Source organism: Lithobates pipiens, unplaced genomic scaffold (assembly GCF_037356315.1).
Source record: "Lithobates pipiens isolate NorthernLeopardFrog02 unplaced genomic scaffold, aLitPip1_a1.2 Scaffold_3, whole genome shotgun sequence".
NCBI classification, from domain to species: Eukaryota; Metazoa; Chordata; class Amphibia; order Anura; family Ranidae; genus Lithobates; species Lithobates pipiens.
Genome location: NW_027507790.1, coordinates 178,883,338 through 178,904,122, shown reverse-complemented (window position 1 = coordinate 178,904,122; position 20,785 = coordinate 178,883,338). Strand labels below are relative to the sequence as shown.

Genomic DNA, 20,785 nt, shown 5'->3' with positions numbered 1-20,785 from the left:
CTTTATTAATATGTATTTGGTAGGCTGTCAACATGCATTAAACACACGCCTCTCTGATAGCAGACAGTGAGTGACAGTAAATGGATGCAGTAAATCCCTTCATTACAGAAAATTCCACCTGCTACCTATCAATTATTTTATGTACATTTGAATTAAGCATGTTTGAGGTTCGAAACTCACTAAGCTACTTGACTTCGAATTATCAAACTCGACTCATCATTAATTCCTCTTTCAGCAATGTTCAATGACACCCTGAAAGATGATCCCACATTCCTAATAAGACAGAAAGACAAGTGTATAAGAAACTCTGCCACACAGTATCTCTTTAGTGTTTGTTAAGGTTTAAGGTAAAAGTTACATTAAATTAGCTCAGAGGATCCAATCTGTCATTATGGAAGATATCTAGAAAAGTAATTACCGTACTTTCAGTTTATCTACAGAGATCACACTTCTAACCTGGGAGGACCCCAAAGATTTATTTTAGTAGACTTATAACTCCATTGCCAAAGCATCAACAGAAGATGTGGACGCAGATAGAAAACAATTACATATACTTCTTAAACAAGAGGAAAGTCACCCTGGAAAGTACAGGGGGCTGTCAAAAATTGCACTTAAATATGCGAAACCTGCAGAAATTGAAACAGCACTTAGTTTAATTGTATTTTCAGCATAAACAATTAAAAGAGTTATAGAGACACTGGCTTCATAGTCCAATTTACAAGAATTATAAAAAACGTAGTAATAGTTAGCAAAAAAGAAATTGTTTAAAGCTGAGCTTATTCTCTATAACAACCCTCCTTCATTATGAGGACGCCACTCCCAGGTACCTGTTTAAAAGAATAGAAATGTATACATGACTGATAACTAATAGTCTTCTGATTGGTCTGGTGACCTCATGGGCCCTCTACTCCTATGGCAGTGGTGGACAGTCCTTACATGCGTGATGACATAGAAAAGTCATTCAATGCGGTAGTACTCTGGACTCAGGCTACAGTAATGATATCCCCCCAGAGCAGGGGCGGACTGACAACTCATGGGGCCCCCGGGCAATAGGAGATTATGTGGTCCCCCAGGCAATCAGAAATTATGGGGCCACACAGTATACAATCACACAGTATACACAGACATGTTTCTTTTGGCTAAGAAGGTACTGGAGAAGTGGGTCAGCTATAATCTCTGGATTTTTAGACCAAAAGGATGTTGGTAAGGGACATTTCATAGACAGATGTAAAAAAAAAAAAAAGATTTTTACATACTGTCCCTGGTTTTACTAAGGCTGGCAACCCTGGTGGGGCCCCCTAGTGGCCCGGGGCCCTTGGGCAGTGCCCGAGTTGGCGAATGGTCAGTCCGCCCCTGCCCCAGAGGGTAAGTGCATAGCAGTCTGGACACGGAGGAAGAGGGTTGAATAGCTATGGCTGCACTCCTATTAGTGAGATTCATCCTATTTGTCCTTTTACTGTTGGAAGTGAAAAAAAAAATCTCACATTTTGAATTGTCACCAGAATAGTAATAGAGGGAAAATCTTCACATATAGATACTAGTTATGGTCACTCTAGTGACAACCAGGGATTTCACTCACATTGGAGGGATTTCCTCTCACTTCCTGTTTTACCTGTGGAACAGGAAGTGAAAGAAAATCTTCTCAGTGAGCCACAGCTGGCAACAAAAACTGAGGCACAGCAGGTAACAAAAAAACTAACCCTCCCTTATGCTATCCAAAATAATAATAAAAATAAAACGTTTAGCCTTTAGTTCCGCTTTAAACAGTGGGGTTGATCTACTAAAACTGGAGAGTGCAAAATCTGGTGCAGCTGTGTATGGTAGCCAATCAGCTTCTAACTTCAGTCTGTTCAATTAAGCTTTGGCAATAAAACCTGTAAGCTGATTGCTTTTTGCACTGTCCAGTTTTAGTAAATCACCCCCAGGGTGTTATTTTAGTACATGCTATAAAATCTAGTTGATGTCATCTTATGATTGGCTTTACTTCATTTTATGGCTAACAGACTACCAGATTTTTTCAGGGGTCAGCTGTCATCAAAAAGCACTAAAACAGTTTTAATACCATGACTCACCTACACATTTATTTCTTGTGACCTGGTTCACTCAGTGTCAACAGCAAACATAACCTATGTTTTGTTTTGTCCTTGAGAAGCTCCCTATTCCTAGACAATCTTTCAAAGTTAGCCAGAAGCAGGGCTTTTTTTCAGCGGGAACGCGGGGGAACGCAGTTCTGGCACCTCCAGCACTGAATGCATGTAATAGCATGGGGTGTGGGGTGTGCTGGAGGGTCTATTTATGTTGGCTACGGGGGGATCTATTGTCACTGGTGGGGATCTGGTTTTGTGTGAGGGTCTATTGTTGCTGAAGAGGAATCTATTGTTGCTGGGGGGGGGGGGGGGTCTTATGTTGCTGGAAGTAATCTACTGTTGAGGGAGAGGTCTATTTTTATTGGCTGCTGGAGGATCTATTGATGCTGGCTGCTGGGAGATCTGTTGTTGCTGCTGGGGGGGGGGGGGGTCTAATGTTGCTTGGGTGGATATTTTGGTACTGGCTGTGATATTTTGTTGTGGGTGGTTCACTGTTGCTGCAAGGAATCTGTTGTTGTTGGGGTGGAGTCCATTGTTGCTGGGGGAGTCTATTGTTGTATGGGGATCTATTGCTGGGATTCTATTGTTTCTGGCTGCAGGGGATCTATTTTTCTGCTTTTTTTAATCATTAACATGTTCCATACAAATGATTTAACACCACAGAATGATACTTGGTTCTGTATTCTTCAAAAGGGGCAGTACTGGTAGGTGGGTAGGGGTGGAATTAAAGGACAGTGGTCAGAGATATGTAGGGGCAGATACAAGGGGTGACTCAGATGGGGGGGGGGGGGAGTTCCTGCACCTATCCTCCGAGAAAAAAAGCCCTGGCCAGGAGGAAGCATCACCTGGGCAATAGTGCTAATCTGTCAAATAAAAAAAATGCCTATTTTCTGGGCCAATAGGCAAGGGGTGTCAAAAATAGCATGGAGGGTGAACAAACATGTACTAATGCAAATAATAAAAAATAAAAATCCAATTGGCCAGGAGCGGTGATTTTTTATTTTTTAACCTTTACAGAAAAAAATTTAAAGGTCGAACTAACTCTAGACAGTCCCTGCCATCCCCTCCCCCTCCCAGCCCCTGTTGTACTTGCCTTTGGGGAAGACAGCTCAGCATCTCCAGGGGACAGTACAGCGTGCACCATGGGGTGGGCAGGTTGTACAATGTTAGTTCGCTTTCACAGTTTCTCTGTAAGGGCCCTTACACATGGGCTTGTCCGTTTGATGGACTCCGCTTGCTCAGCGGGGGATTGACCTGCTGTTTCCTGCTGAGCAGGCCTATGACAGGTCCATCTCCGTTCACTGTGCTGAGACAGACCTGTCAGAGCCCCCTCCTCTTTGGGGAGATTGAATGAAAATGGTCTGCCTGTCTGTTTTCATCCCATCCCATCCCATCCGCAATACGGTTGAAAATTAGTGTCATAATCCGTCTGGATTTCAAGCACTGAAATCGCTGCCTCATAGGGGTGAATGGAGCATCAGTTCAGGTTCACCTGAAAATCTGACAGGCGGACCTGAGCTGAAAGCCATGTGAAGGGGCCTAAAGGTGAGCTAACATTTTAAAATGATACGTTTAAATATCTAATTTCATTAAATAAGATGGTGGGGGGGGGGGGTCTGATCCTGTCTATTAACCTCCGTGGCTGGTAATCCCGAGTGTGGCTCGGGGTAGATTTTCAGTACCAAAAATAGTAACTTCGAGCCACACTCAGGATCCAGGTCCAGTTACTTACCTTGTCCCTAGGATCCTGCGATGTCTACCCGCTCTGTGTGCGAGCCGTCCTCCGCTTGATCTATCACAGCACCGGGCTCCTGCTATGGACGCACGGGGACGGAGAACGGCACCAAATTCAAAAAGTGAAACACACACATTACATACAGCATAATGTAATCTTATTTAATCAAATAATTTTACCTCCCTTTAGTCCCTAGTGGTTTTTCCAGTGCCCTGCATGCAGTTTTATATTATAAATACTGTTTTTTCTGCCTGGAAACTGGAGATTGTCCATAGCAACCAAAACTGTCCCTTTACAATAAAAACGGTTTTAGGCCAGCTAGAAAACAGCGATAATAAATTAGAATCACTTGCAGAATTGAGCGATAGTGATTTGTGATGAAATCCGTCATCAAACACTGAAAGTAATGACTGCAACAATTCTGCAACTGAGCAAATTTCTGTGTTTTTGATTTGATTACATTGTTGAATCATTTTTATTATTATTATATATTATATTTATAGTTATTTATTATATTATAATTTATGATTTCGTCTTTCAAACTTTATCATACTCGGGATGTCTACTAGACTCTTGTTTGGACAGATTTAAGTGTGTTATTCCTAAAGCCCTGTACACACAATCGGAAATCCCACCAGCAAAAGTCAGATGAGAGCTTTTGGTCAGATATTTCAACCATATGTATGCTCCATCAGACTTTTGCTGGGGGATTTTCCATCAGCAATAGATTGAGAGCAGGTTCTCTATTTTTCAGACGGAAAAAGTTCTGATCGGAAATTCCGATCGTCTGTAGCAATTCCAAAGCGCAAAATTCCTACGCATGCTTGGAAACAATTTGACGCAAGCTCGGATGCATTGAACTTCATTTTCTTAGCTCATCGCAGTGTTGTACATCACTGCGTTCTTGACAGTTGAAAGTTCAGAGAACTTGTGTGTGACCTTGTGTATGCAAGCCAAGCTTGAGCGGAATTCTGTCGGAAAAACCATCCAAGATTTTTCCGACTAAAACTCAGATCGTGTGTACGCGACAAAAGAATTACAGGCTTACAATATAAAATGCCAAATTTCCATGCAAAACGATTGTACCGCTTTGAGCATCAAAAATCAGAAATAATCATACCGCCAGGGAGGTTAATTCTGCAGCAGCATTGACATTTACAAAAGAAAAAAGTTTTAAAATCGTTGGCAAATGACTTTGACAGCTTCTGTGCTTTTATTAAAAAAAAAAAAAAAAAAAAAACTCACATATCTCTCCAAAGGTCTGCTATGTATTTTGGGGGGCCATTTGGAAGTATTGTGTGCTGTTTTTGGCAAATTATTTGTTCTCTAAATATTTTGTCAAATTTGCTTGCGGTATAAAGTGTGTTTATCAGTTTATTCTTTGCAGGAGCTGTTGGTTTGCTGCACTTTAAATAAAGACTTTGCAGTCTAAAATACAATCTACAGTTCAAACAAATACATAAATACATTTACGAATGAACAATACATTCCTGGCTGTTTCTGTCCCTATTATAATAAATCTTCCCGTATATACAGTATATTAAAGATTTTTATTGCACAGTAGGTTTTAAATAAATGTCCTGCCCCTAATTATAGTACACGCCTAAAATGGTTTTGTTGGTGCACAGCAAAAAAGGTGTCCCTGGAAAATGTTTTGAAATGTTTGCAACTATATTTCTTTCTTAATCATTATCCCTGAGTGAGTGTGACTCTTCAACTTTAGGCCCCTTCCACATTGATGCACTGAATGGGTCTGCTAGTCAGTTTTTTCAGGCGGACCCGATCGGACCATCTATAGATCTCTATGGAGCGGCAGATGTCGGCTGACACCCGCTGGCATCCAATCTGATCCTGTCCACTAAAAACAGAGGAATGAGCATCTGTTCCCCATCCCCTGATGGATTGGATTAACCACTAGGCGTCCATGCTATAGCCGAAAGACGGCTGCAGCCTGGACGCCAATTCCCAGAAGGACGTCCCTGGATGTCCTCCTGTTTACTTCCGTGATGCACAATCCCGCGAACGTGCATCGGGGAAATTCTGTGCTGGCCATGTCCCTTGGACACAGCCAGTCACAGATCGCTGTAAATGGCCAAACACAGCGGTATTAGTACCATGTGTCATCAGTGCCACGTGTCACCAGTGCCACATATTAGTGCCATCTGTCATCAGTGTCACGTGTCATCAGTGCCACATCAGTGTCACGTGTCATCAGTGCCACATATCAGTCCCATCTGTCATCAGTGCCACATCAGTGTCACGTGTCATTGTCCTGGTGCTCCAGGGTCTTCAAAAGTGTAATAGGTAGTCAAGAAGTTAGATGTGCTCCTAGAACACGTGATGGCGCTCCCTGCATGTTGGACCTCTCTGAATGGCCAGGCTGTGAAAAAGTCCCACATGCGTGGTATCGTAATACTCAGGAGGAGTAGCAGAATTTATTTTGGGGTGTCATTTGTGGTATACACATGCCATGTGAGAGAAATAACCTATTACAAAGAGAATTTTGTGGAAAAAAAAATCGTAATTTTTCAAAGAATTGTGGGAAAAAATTACAACATCAAAAACCTCACCATGCCTCTTGCTAAATACTTTGGAATGCCTACTTTCCAAAAAGGGGTCATTTGGGGGGTATATGTACTTTCCTGGCTTGTTCGGGTTGCAAGAAATGAGATAGGCCGCAAGGAAAATCAGGTGTGATCAATTTTGTATGATTTGCACCACAGATTGTAGACTCTCTAACTTTGCACAGAGACTAATTTGGGTTATTTTTACCAAAGATATGTAGCAGTATAAATTGTGGCCAAAATTTGTTTTTTTTTATAAATTTTCGGTCTTTTTTCATTTATAGCGCAAAAAACAAACAAATCCAGAGGTGATCAAAAACCACCAAAAGAAAGCTCTATTTGTATGAAAAAAATTCATTTGGGTACAGTGTTGCATGACTGAGTAATTGTCATTCAAAGTGTGAGAGCACAGAAAGCTGAAAATTGGTCTGGGCAGGAGGGGGGTTTAAGTGCCCAGTTGTCACGTGGTTAAAAGACAGTCAGATAGAAACGGACAGGCGGTCCATTTCCATCCGACCACCCCATAGAGAACAGTGGGCGGTGTCTGTGTCTGCTCTGCATAGCGGAGTGGACATGGACCTGTCATCCATCTGCTCAGTTGAGATCAGCGGAGAGATCCTTGCTGAGCAGGCAGATCCATCTGATGGAGTCTGCCCCGTCTGAAAAGGGCCTAAAGTGACCACAACCAATGACGTTTACAGTAAAACTCCAGGCAAGCAGTGAAATATACAAACACAATTCCCTTCCATAGGGTTTGTAATTCTGTATATCCAGTCCTGAGTTGTACGCAGCCTTATCACACAGACAGGGCAGAAGGCCTGATATTTCTATTGGCGCTGTACAGCCAGTCCTGTACAATGAAAAGAGAAACAGCATACTGATGGGCTCACCTCTTTTTACCTTGTTAGCCCTGTAAAGTAGATGATTGGCTCCTTGTGCTGCACCCCCTCTTCTAGTCTAAGTGCTGCTGTAAAAGGATTGCAACGTATACTTATGCTGTTTTTGTGTTTTGCTGTTTTCATTTCTATGCACTTTCATAGAAAAAATTCTGAAATCATTATGTTGTGTTACATATTGATATTGTTTTTTGAACTAATTTTAATATAAGTATAATATATAATACTAAGTTTAATATGCCCATAACAGTTTTATATATCTCTTATCACTATTTTGTTTATAGCTTACATTTTTCAAAGGGAATAAGGGCTGTTTAGCACTTAAAGTAGAACTACAGGAAGATATAAAAATAACAGTTGTCCATTTATGCATTTGATCAGATGTAATTTGGCCCCCTGGAACACCTGAAATACCTGGCTGATCCTGCCTGGCTATACCCTCCCCTCTGTAAACTGACCACGGTTTATCATGGTTGCTGAGCCCTGACACTGTGGTCAGTTTACATGCCTCCATCATCAGCAGCCCTGCTCTCCTGTGTCTGTGTCCTCCTCCCACCCCCCCTCCCTGCCTGTCAACTCTGTCCACCCCACGATCCTCCCCTCCTGGTGCAATCATATCTATACTATGATCATGCCTTCCCCTCTGTTATATAATGCTATGTGTCCCTGTGCCTGTGTTATATAAAATAAATGCTGATTATACCTTATATCAGAGCAGCCTCCGGCACTCACGTGACTCCTCAGCTCTCTCTCCTCTCTTCCCCTCCTCCTTCACTATAGTTGTCAGCCAGGCAGAGGAGAGAGCCCAGGAGTCACTTGGGCGCTGGGAGCCACTTTGATATAAGGTATAATTGGATTTTTTTTTATATAACACAGGCACAGGGACACATAGCATTATATAACAGAGCCTGGTGAGTATTTTCGGCTGCTTACAACAGCAGCATTCTGGATATATGTTAAGAAGCCTCTAGCACCTAGGATTTCCTAACACCAGATATTAAGCTTGTCTGACCCTCAGACTGAAAAGCTGAGGGTCCATTTTATCTGGTGAGTGGGGATACGAGAGGGGAGTGTGGCACTTTGCACGGCCTGTTTACTTAAAGCACTTCAGCACTTGTTTTGAAGACTTTGGAGCACCGAGCACTTTATACAAGATTTGGACTATATGTTATGTGTTGATGTATCTCTATTTGTCACTGTTATGTAATTCGGACTGAAATTGCATTTTACTTGAAGCTCTTCATCATTATTTTGGAGCACAGAGCACTTTATGTAATATTTTGAATCATATGTTATATGCATTATTACTAGTCACTGTTATGCAATTTAGACTGTAAGTCCTGTTTTATTATTTTATTTTATTTTGAAGTGGTTTAGCACTTTGTGGACAGCAGCTACAGTGTTGTGGATTTTTATTTCATTATATTTCATGTAGTGTGGGTATTTGTTATATGTAGCCTTATATAACAGAGGGGACTGCATGATCGTAGTATAGTGGGTTAACAACCACTTTAAATATGTAAGTTAGGGTAACTATAGCCTCTATCAAGTTTTTATAGCTGTCCCAGTAGCCTCTTTGTAATGTCCACCCATAGTGCTGTAATGTTTGGATAATTATATTGTGTGATTACAAAAGAAAGTACTTTTTTTTAATAGGCTCCCCTTGACTTCTGGTCCCGGCCGCCTAGTCCTACGTCATAAGTTGGGCACTTTGACTACTGGGCTTAAATCCCAGGAGTCTTTGGGTTGCTAAGGTGAGTATTATTGAGAGATTTCTTTATAAAAACAAAGCACACTTCTTAGTGTCATTTCTGGTCAGGTGCGAGATGGGAAGGTGCATGCTGGGTAGCCAGCTGCACGAAATCCCGGAAAGGAAGGCAGGCTGGCTTCATCTGCCCGCATCCTCTGTGGCCGCCACCGGAATCAAGGGAGAGAAAAGAGAACTACTTAGTTTGTAAGTTATTTGAATGTGGACATGGGTAGCAATATCTATTGTGGTTCTGGTGAATTAAAATTATCTCAATGATGTTATTATTGTAATGTTGCCTAGGAGACTAGAACTCTGCTTTCAGTCTCACTATTGTCCTGGTGACTGCATATCCTCACCCTAGCATTTAAAGTTACACTAAATTCTGGTTTAAAAAAATCGAATCAAGTATGTATACTTAATTTAAGAAGTCCCTACTATTGCTCTCTGCACCCTCTAAATCTCCAAATTCCTTTTATTTATTTATTCTTGTCTTTGTTCTGTATATATATATATATATATATATATATATACACAGTGTATATATATATATATATATATATATATATATATATATATATGTGTGTGTGTGTATATAGAGAGAGAGTGATATATATATATATATATATATATATATATATATATATATATATATTTTTTTATATATATATATATATATATATATATATATATATATATATATATATATATATATATATATATATATATATATATATATTTTTTTTTTCTTTCAATCATGACCATGGGAGCACTAATAGCCACTTAGTAGGTATACAGTATTGTACAGGCTATGCATTTGTGAGATGCTGCACAATGATTGTGACCTTCTATACCTTTCACCCAACGAGAAACCTTCTCTTCAGTCTATCAAAAACAAAAACAAAATCCTGTATCTAGGTGGATTCTTTTGTTATTTCAGCTTTTTTCCAGAATGGATCTGGATTAAAATTGCTAAGGCTACAGGGGGACATTAGTGAAAGAATGTACAGATTTATATGGTAAATACATTCACAAAAATCTAGACCAGCAAGTTAGTAAAATACGAAAGCCGCATAAAAAATAATTAATAATTATTGATAATGTTCACAGAATACCTCAAAATGTGCACGGAATGATGACACAGAGGAAAGGGGGGGGGGGGGGTAACAAAACTGGAGTAGCTAGGATATGGAGCATCTGTGCATGGCAATGAGCTTCTAGCTTTTATTTTCAAAGCTTAAAGCAGAGCTCCACACAAAAAAACAGAAACATCAAGCATAAGAAACTTGCTTTCCTGTATGGTGAAACCCTGAGGTCAAAAATAAGTGTTAGGTTGCTCTCATCATCTTCTTTGGGTCCTCTAACCCTAATTCAGCAAAACCCAGAATTCCTTCCCGGCATCACAAATTCATTCCCTACAGAAAACTGGCCTCACCCAACAGTCTGTGCAGAGCATTTCTTCGGCAAAGGACATCTTCTGCTCTTGCCCGCTCTTTCATCTTTAACCATAAACCATTATTTCCCTCTCTGGACTTACGCACAAATTTGGCATTTCCTATATAGACCCCAACTCCTTCCTGAATGGACATGTCAACACACACCATTTGAAACGATTTGCTTAAAATCAGAGCCTCAAAGGCATTTAATCTCTGACATCTATTCCTTATTGTTCATCGACCATGACCCAAAATCAAACTGTGTCAGTAGCAAATGTCAACAACAGTTGGCGATAGACCTATCAGACCATGACTGGGAGAAAATCTTCACTTACATCCACAATTAATGTCTCAACACAAGAAAACGGTTACAAAATTGTTTCCAGATGGTACAGGACCCAACTCAGGATACACAAATTCACTCCCCCAATCTCCCCCAACTGCTGGCGATGCAACGAACAATTGGGCTCACTTCTACATATATGGTGGGCATGCCCTTTAATCCAACCATTTTGGGAGTAAGTCCACAGACTCGCATGCAAAATCTACACCCTCCCACTGGATTACTCCTCAGCCCAATTAGTATTACATCACTCATCTATCCTAAAATCTGACTACTTTCACTCCAAGGCCATGCATCTTATCAATCCAGCTAAACTATGCATACCATCCCATTGGCACTCTCAGAATCCTCCAAGCATTACTGAATGGTTCAAACGAATACAAAAAAATTGATCACAAGGAAGAACTCATACACCAAGCAAGAGATACCCCTTCTAAGTTCAAGAAAATTTGGTTGTGCTTGCAACACTTTAAAAGGACAGAATACTATGCCAAACACCAAAACGAATATCACAGAAGTACACTCCTAGCCAGAAGGCAAGTGAGCAGGCAGGTACCCCTTGCCCCCACACACCCCAAGCTCTCCTCTTTCCCACACAGTGGACATCTTGAACCCTACCTCCTCCCTGAGCCCCTCTCCCCCATGTCTTTTTACCCTCCCAATCATCTACCCTTCAAGCCCCTTCTCAGTCCTTATACCCCCACAGTTACCTCATCCCGACATACTCCCCGTGAAATCTAATGGGTACACACCACTGTTCTATACACACAACTCCTGCTAAAGACACAGTCACACATATCTTCATCCTATAATCTCTTAAAACTATATTCGACATTTAAAATCCAATTCCATACACTCCGATTATGGATGAATACCAGTTGACTGCCTTACTTTTCACTGATTGGTATTTTTGTTCAGCTAGCACAATCACATAGCAAGTTTCAATTGGAATGTTTAGTGTGACAAAGTCGAACTTGTCACGATTAGCGTCACCACAATACCCTTAGTGACGTGTCCTTTGTTTACTCGCGTATGACTTTGTTATTGTTAGATACGATAAGGAAATTGTAACCAATGTATCTCTTAATTTGTACTGGACTACGAAACACTGATATAATTGTTATTTACTTAAACCGATGCATTTGCATATATCAAATAAAGATTTTTGGGAAAAAAATGAATTAGTGTTAGACCCCAGTGAACCACGTTTTCCATCAGGTAGGTAATCCAATGTAAAGCTGCACACACAATTTAAAATAAAAACCTTGTCATGGTGGGCAGTGGGGGTTGTTTACTACATTAACTGAGGCTGTTCACTCTTAAAATTTAATTTTTGTCCCTGTTGAATATCCAATTCCCAAATAAAAAACAAAATGAAAAAAAAAAAACACAATAGTGACATCTCTGACATCAAAATCTTACTTCACATTTTGTGAGACTAGCAGTCATAAACACAATATTTTAAACAATTTACACTATAGATATGCAGCTATCAGCTATCTAAAAAATATATATTTTTATTTTTAATTAGTCAGGTAAATATATATAACAGTGTATATTATTTTGAGTATTTTATATTAAATGCGTAAATGAGTATTAAAGCAGCATTACAGAGAGCATTAATCACTGACTAAAAACACTGTATTTATTTACAGTACTTTGAAAATACACTATATTACCAAAAGTATTGTGACGCCTGCCTTTACATGCACATGAAATTGAGTTGGCTCACCCTTTGCAGCTATAACAGCTTCAACTCTTCTGGGAAGGCTGTCCACAAGGTGTAGGAGTGTGTCTATGGCAGTGGTTCTCAACTCCAGTTCTCAGGACTCCCTAACAGGCCAGGTTTTAAGTATTGAGAGTGAAGGGGAAAACACTGCGCTACTGCAATGAAATCAGCAGCTACCACTCTAACAATGTCAAAACAGAATGTGAAATAAATAGTGTGCCGCTAAGATTGTGTAAACAATTATTATACGTAATCAACAAATGAATAAAAAATATAAACAATAAATGCTGAAGGAATAAATAGTACCACAGTTATTGTGCAATACAGTGCAAATAAGGCTGCATATCATAAATGCTGGAAAGAAACTTATATCAGTTTGTCTATCTGTGAAAATGTCCTGCTATCGTGCTGAATAGGAGAAAAGCCCAATCTTCTCATCCAAGATGTAGCAAGAGGAGAGGAAGGAACCAACAGCAACAATCTATTTGACTGAAGTGATGTTTATATGAAAACCTTCTATGGATATAAGGTGGGTACTCTTACCAATGATGTTGGACCCACCTGTCATACGACAGTGGGTCTGAAAGGCTTGTAATCACAGAAGGTTGCACTCTGGCCTTCAATAGGATGGATGTGTAGTCCTCATTTAACAAATAAGGGTAAGTATTCCCGACAACCACTGTCCGGTAGTCTCCAAATTCCAGGAAAAAATTGTATTTCAGGAGCCAGGCATATCCAAACTCAGATTTCAGGTAAAAACTTGTATGAATGACATATGGAAAAAGAAAAAGCAAAAAGGGGCTCCGGATGGTGCAGATCAAAAAAAAAAAAAAAAACGGTAGGTTTATTGAAGAATATACGATGTACAAATATTAAAAAGTGATCACAAAATAAAGCATATAAAAGCAATGTGGGGTACAAGTAATGATGCCGGACGCGTTTTGACACAATCGGTCTTAGACAGAGGCATACGCATGCCCCTGATATAAGTTTCTTTCCCGCATTTATGATATGCAGCCTTATTTGCACTGTATTGCACAATAACTGTGGGACTATTTATTCCTTCAGCATTTATTGTTTATATTTTTTATTCATTTGTTGATTATGTATAATAATTGTTTACACAATCTTAGTGCTACACTATTTATTTCACATACAGGTTTTAAGTATTACCTTGGGAAGATGCAGACTAGAATACTGCAATCACTGAGCAGCAAATTATATCACCTGTGATGTATTTCAGTTGTCTTGCAAACCTGGCCTGTTAGTGGGTCCTGAGGACAGGAGTTGAGAACCACTGGTCTATGGGAATGTTTGACCATTCTTTCAGAAGCACATTTGTGAGGTCAGGCACTTATGTGGATGAGAAGGCCTGGCTGGCAGTCTCCGTTCTAATTCATCTCAAAGGTGTTCTATCAAATTGAATTCAGAAATCTGTGCAAGCCAGTGAAGTTCCTCTACCCCAAACTTGCTCATCCAGGTCTTTATGGACCTTGCTTTGCATTGGTCCAAATCATTTGGTGGAGGGGGGATTATAGTGTAGGGTTAATTTTCAGGAGTTGGGCTTGGCCCTTTTGTTTCAGTAAAGAGAACTCTTAAGGTGTCAGCATACCAAGACATTTTGGACAATTTCATGCTCCCAAATTTGTGGGAACAGTTTGGAATGGCCCCTTCCTGTTCCAACATGACTGTGCAACAGTCCATAAAGACATGGATGAGCGAGTTTGGGGTGGAGAAACTTGACTGGCCTGCACAGAGTCCTGACCTCAACCCGACAGAACACCTTTGGGATGAATTAGAGTGGAGACTACAAGGCAGGCCTTCATGTCCACATCAGTGCCTGACCTCACAAATGCTCTTCTGGAAAATTGGCTTCTGGCCAACTCAATATTGAACCCTACAGACGAAGACTGGGATGCCAATAAAGTTAATGTGCGTGTAAAGGCAGGTGTCCCAATACTTTTGATAATAGTGTATGTGCATATCCTCTTTTGGTCTTCATATTAACCAGCAGGCAAAGTGATAAATTACCTTCCTGCATATTACAAAAAAAACAAAACACAACCCTGGGTGCCCTTTGGATTGTTATGTAGGCAGGAAGCTGGCCATGGCATGGTGTAGACTTTAGTTATACAGTCTGCCCATCCATTAGTTCAATATTTTCTGCTTTGACCTGCTTCTGGAAAATGACTGAAGTAACTGATCAGCACAGCTAAAGACTGCAGCATCCAGTGGCTCGCTGGGAGGAACATGTACATTTAAAGGGTTGCCAGGGATGTCTTATTACTTACGCTCTCCACTCTTAGGCCCCTTTCACACATGCGGACAATATGTCCGTATTTCATCCATCCGTTTGCGGATGAAATACGGACATACATGCATTCCTATGGGATAGCGGGTGTCTGCGGATGAATACCCGATATCATCCGCCTCCGCAATTGTCCAATTCTGCAGACGGAGGAAAATCCTATTTTTCTATCCGTCTGCAGAGCGGATTGGATGAACACGGACAGATGGTCCGTGCTCATCCGATCCCCCACAGAGGAGATCAGAGAGCTGACAGTGTGCAGGGACCGCCCTGTTATCTGCCGGCTCAGCGGGGACAACGGAGCGATCCCAGCTGAGCAAGCAGATTATCACGCGCCGCGGATCATTACTGATCTGTCCCGTGTGAAAGGGGCCTTAGGCTGCATTCACATCTATGCATTTTTAGTGCTTTTTGCATTTTGCAGATCTGCACTACAGCCCATTTAACATGGTTTCCTATGGAACACGTTCTGTAGTGCAAATCTGCAAAATGCAAAAAGCACTAAAAGTGCATAGGTGTGAATCCAGCCTTAGTGCATCTGAATGTGTGACTTCAAAGGGCGATATTGAGAGAGCAGAATGATTTGTAGACATGGGCATAAAGGATTAGAATGGAGTATTTGGCGCTACCTGGTACTATAAAATGGACCCCAATATTTCTAAAGGTCCAGGTATCCCATAAATTGATGGGATGGACCTTTAGAAATATTGGGGTCCATTTTATAGTACCAGGTAGCGCCAAATACCCCATTATAATACATTACTAACTATTTGTGAAAACCCCTTTTGGGGATTTCTTGGTTGGGGGGCTGCAACCAACTTTGCACCACATAAGTGTGGCTTTTCTTTAAAGCGGAGGTCCACCCTAAAGTGGACCTTCCGCTCATCGGAAACCCTCCCCCCCTCCGGTGCCACAATCGGCACCTTTCAGGGGGGAGGGGGGTGCAGTTACCTGGATAATCCAGGTAACTGCACCCACTTCCGGGATAGCTCTCTGCGGAAAGGGGCGTAACGTACGCCCCTTTCCGCAAGTGCCCGCCCCTTCCCGCAAGTGCCCCGCTGCCTGCTGGGAAACACACAGATCCCAGAGGCAGCGGGGAGCGTCCTTATTGCGCAGCGCGATTCGCGCATGCGCAGTAGGGAACCGGGAAATGAAGCCGAAAGGCTCCATTTCCTGATTCCCATACCCAAGATGGCGGCGGCAGGACCCGACAGGCGACCTAGAGATCGGCTTCGGGTGCCGACATCGCGGGCGCGCTGGACAGGTAAGTGTCACTATTTTAAAAGTCAGCAGCTGCAGTATTTGTAGCTGCTGGCTTTTAAAAAAAAAAAAAACGCGGAGTCCCGGTGGACTCCCGCTTTAATATTTATAACACTATGGGCATAAAGGAAATAGATGCAATGTGGATATCTGGAATAACAGTATTTGTAGGGACTAAATGTAAACAGAATAAAAAAACACAAAATAATCGTGTACAAAAACTTAAATAATAATATTTAATTTTTGTATTATTATTTTAGTTACACTCCTTTTCATATATTTATCATTCTAATCTTTACTGATTTACAAAAAAACAAACAAACTGTTATTTATACCTGTAGGTCAAAGGTTAAATTTAACTGAATAATTTCGAGGAGTGACTCATGCCCCATCTTTCTGCCTGATCATATAGAGCCCTAGAGAAACTTAAAGCGGAGTTTTCCTTAAAAAAAAAAAATTAAGTCAGCAGCTACAAATACTGCAGCTGCTCACTTTTATTAATTGGACACTTACCTGTCCCAGGGTCCAGCGATGTGGGGAAACTAAGCCCCGCTCGTCTTCCCCTCCACTCTGCGGCGCCAGCATTGTAACTGTGGGTGCCCGGCTGTGGCCTCACAGCTGGGCACCCACTGCGCATGCACACGCCATGACTGGCCGGGCAATCATCTGGGACTTGTCACGTGTCCCAGATGATTGCAGAGGGGGGGAGAGGTGATCTCCCTTCTGGTGCCGCGGTGTGCCGGGAGGAAGTGGGAGCTGGAACCCTCTAAAAGAGGATATCCGCTCCCCCCCCCCAAAAAAAATGACATGTCAGGGGGTCACCTCCCTTAAAGCAGAAGTTCCATTTTTGGGTGGCACTCCGCTTTAATGAAAGAGAAACTGAGACAAATAGAAAAAAGAACTACTGCCGCACTCTCTATTTAGGTAACCCAGAGGCCTCTTTCAAGCTAGTGACATCATGGTTGTTTTCACTGTTTTAAAATAAAGATTATCCATAGATAATAATAAAAAAAAAAATTGAATAAAAGGATCAGTTATAAACCTCTAAACTAACCTTGAGGCCGCGTACACACGCGGGGACTGTTCGCCCAACTTTGTCCGCTGAACAGTGTTTCGGCAAACAGTCCGCTCGTGTGTGGGCTTTCAGCGGACAGTTTCAGCGAACAGTCCGCTGAACAAGGTTTTTCGGAAATTCCGAAAAACTGTCCGCTGAAACTTTGTTTCAGCGAACAGTCCCCTCGTGTGTAGGCTTGTTCGTCAAACTAAGTTCCGCGCATGCTCAGAAAGGATTTACACGCCGAAAGTTATAATGCAGTGTATAGGACGTCGTATTTTTCGTCCCGTCGTACGTGCCGTTCACGTCATCGCGCACGGTTTCAGCAAACTGTTCGTTCGTCGTGTGTGGCCATGTCCGTCCATGCTAATTTTGAGCGGACTGTTTGCCGAAACTGTTTGGCCGCGTACACACGCGGGGACTGTTCGCCCAACTTTGTCCGTCAAACAGTTTCGGCAAACAGTCTGCTCAAAATTAGCATGGACGGACATGGCCACACACGACGAATGAACAGTTTGCTGAAACCGTGCGCGATGACGTGAACGGCACGTACGACGGGACGCAAAATACGACGTCCTATACACTGCATTATAACTTTCGGCGTGTAAATCCTTTCTGAGCATGCGCGGAACTTAGTTTGACGAACAAGCCTACACACGAGGGGACTGTTCGCTGAAACAAAGTTTCAGCGGACAGTTTTTCGGAATTTCCGAAAAACCTTGTTCAGCGGACTGTTCGCTGAAACTGTCCGCTGAAAGCCCACACACGAGCGGACTGTTTGCCGAAACACTGTTCAGCGGACAAAGTTGGGCGAACAGTCCCCGCGTGTGTACGCGGCCTTTGACGGACAAAGTTGGGCGAACAGTCCCCGCGTGTGTACGCGGCCTCACTCTTCCTCTAAATGTTCTTACTTTCTTTCTTTTCTATCCTCTCAATTCTGAACTCTCTATCTCTCATTGAGTACAGACCCATGCTCGAAGGTCGGAGGCAGTCATAACCCACACAAGCCCAAACTGCCTGACCTGACCTACCAGCTTTGGTAAGGCCAGTTTGAAGGGCTATGAACAATCATTATAGCGTATTTGTGTAAACAATATTATTTTGCTTGTTACTAAACACCTGTGTGCGATTTACCTGTTCATCTGTACTTATGTTTGTACTCTCAATACTCTTCAATAAAACTTTTATGCAAAAAAAAAAAAAAATATATAAAACTCTAAACTTAAAAACAGTCAATTTGATTAAAACCATTAAACTTTCACACTTTTTTTTACAATATATATATAACTGAAACTGTACTCACCAAGCCACCCAGACCCTGAATCTGGTATACACATATCAGTCTCTGCACTGGGCAGCACAAATCCAACTACAAACACTTCAACTCCATCAGCCATCAGAGCCATGCCAAGGACAAAGAAAAGGGTCCACTGAAACCGTCCGTGTCCACATTCTTGGATAATGAGTTCATACTGCTGTGCTAGCTCTTCCTCATCAGCTTTCCTTTCACTTTCCAGCTCCTTGCGGGCTTTACACTCATCAGGAATGGGTTGACCTAGAGCAACCATGCCATCTTTTCTTTGACCGGGTATTCCCTGATATTCCCCATCATATATCTCATCATCTTCATCGTGTCCTTCTGTAGCTTCGCTTGATCCCTCATCCTCAAGTTCTTCATTGTAGTTGCCATGTGTGTAATATTCCTCTTCATCTGGGAACTGATCCTGGGTCCTATGGGCATATCCATCGTGTTCTACCTCCCTTCCTCGGTTTGGGCTTTTGGTGGTCTGTCTCTTGGCTTCTTTAGCTATGTCCTTAGCACCTCTCACCAGAGAAGTCCTGTCTCTGTAGGTATCTTCCATTGTGTACAAGAACTAAGTTTTCTGCGTTTGACAGCACAAGTCTGGTTTGATGGATTAGGTGCCTCTGTTGTTACAGAGATGATGTATTACAGGGTACTTGAAGTATGCATCTGCAATATAAACAGGACAAAATGGTTTTAATAGTAAGTCTCAGAACAGCTGCTTGTGAATTAAAGAGTCCTGCAGAACTGCCTGATGATAGCATTATGAACACATGTTTTATAAATAATTTATGTAGTATATTTTTTTTCTGCTCAAGCCTGTGAAATGAAAAGGATAGTAAACACACGTTTCATTGTGGCTCAGTCTTTATTATTTTTGCAGCTACCCTCTTTTGCTCTGCTGCTGTAGATGCTGAGTCAGTGCACTTGTCTAGGGCAAGAGGGTAAAAGGGGCAGCATCAAAGCACAGCATTTAGAATAATGAAAGTGTCCCTAAATCCACATCATAAAAAACTATCAATAAATGGTGTATTACATACTGTTCATACTCATTCAGTCACTATGGGATTAATTTTCCCTATACACAGTGGTAAATGACAGCCCACTCCCTCCCTCCTCCCTCATGCCCACTAACCAGCTAAGCATAATGGGGGTGAGATATTACATGTAGAATGATGGAGGCTTCACCTCCCTCGTAATCTAAGACACAAGCTGCAGGGGAGTGACACAGCCTGTGACTGGCAGAAGTCCACAGACACCCTGTTATTTCCAAGAAATAATAAAGATTTGATTTCAAATATATATTTATATGACAATTTAAAACAGGTTATTGGTATTAATTATTTATTTTTAGCAGAGAATTAGAAACTCCTCCTGCTTATGTTTCCCTGCAGACAGGCTGGGAGAGAGATGGGTCATGTGACAGCTTTATATTGATAAGGAACAATGCCTCCATCATCCATATACAGAAATAGAAGGGACAATGTAAATTAAACCACAGGGTTTATTTACTAAAGGCAAATAGACTGTGCACTTTGCAACAGTTACTCCACAGCTTAGTAAATTAAGTAAAGTTTCACTTTGTAAAGAATAACCAATCACGTGCAAGGAAAATAAAAAACAGCATTTTTTCTTGCATATGATTAGATGATGGAAGTCAGCAGAGCTTCTGCTCATTTACTTAGCTTTGGAGCAATTGCACTTTGCAAAGTGCACAGTCTAATTTCTTTTAGTAAATCAACCCGGGGTGTGTTCAGTATCAATTTAATTACTTGTTAAATTTTTTTTGCATGTCTGGCATTCTTCAAACACTTGCAGGTCAGTTTAGGAGCAAAACTTGGAGGTAAGGGGGATACACAGACTGCTCAGAGAATTCCCAAGACTCTCTGTAGCTAAATATGCAGGTCATTATATTTACCTCTGCAGATGTTTAACCTCCCTGGCGGTATGATTATTTCAGATTTTAGGTGCTGAAAGCGGTACAATTATTTTTAATGCAAATTTGGCGTTTTATATTGTAGGCCTGTAATTCTTAGAAATAATTCACTTAAATCTGTCCAAACAAGAGTCTAATAGACATCCCGAGTATGATAAAATGTGAAATATGAAATCATAAATTATAATATAATATTATATATATATATATATATATATATATATACTATAAATAATTATAACTAATAATAACATAATAATAATAAAAATGATTCAATAATGTAATCAAATCAAAAACACTGAAATATGCTGAGTTGCAGAATTGTCGCTGTCATTACTTTTAACCACTTCAATACAGGGCACTTAAACACCTTCCTGCCCAGACCAA

At 41.2% G+C, this 20,785-nt stretch overlaps 1 protein-coding gene across 1 annotated transcript in view; it reads right to left on the bottom strand.

The window, feature by feature from the left end:
- SV2C (synaptic vesicle glycoprotein 2C) overlaps positions 1-20,785 on the bottom strand; it is a 305,412-nt gene that overhangs the window by 203,141 nt on the left and 81,486 nt on the right. The window contains exon 2 of the mRNA XM_077462561.1: positions 18,463-19,131. Within this exon, the coding sequence (XP_077318687.1) occupies positions 18,463-19,021 (559 nt within the window). The 5' untranslated portion in view covers positions 19,022-19,131. The remainder of the gene's footprint in view (positions 1-18,462; positions 19,132-20,785) is intronic.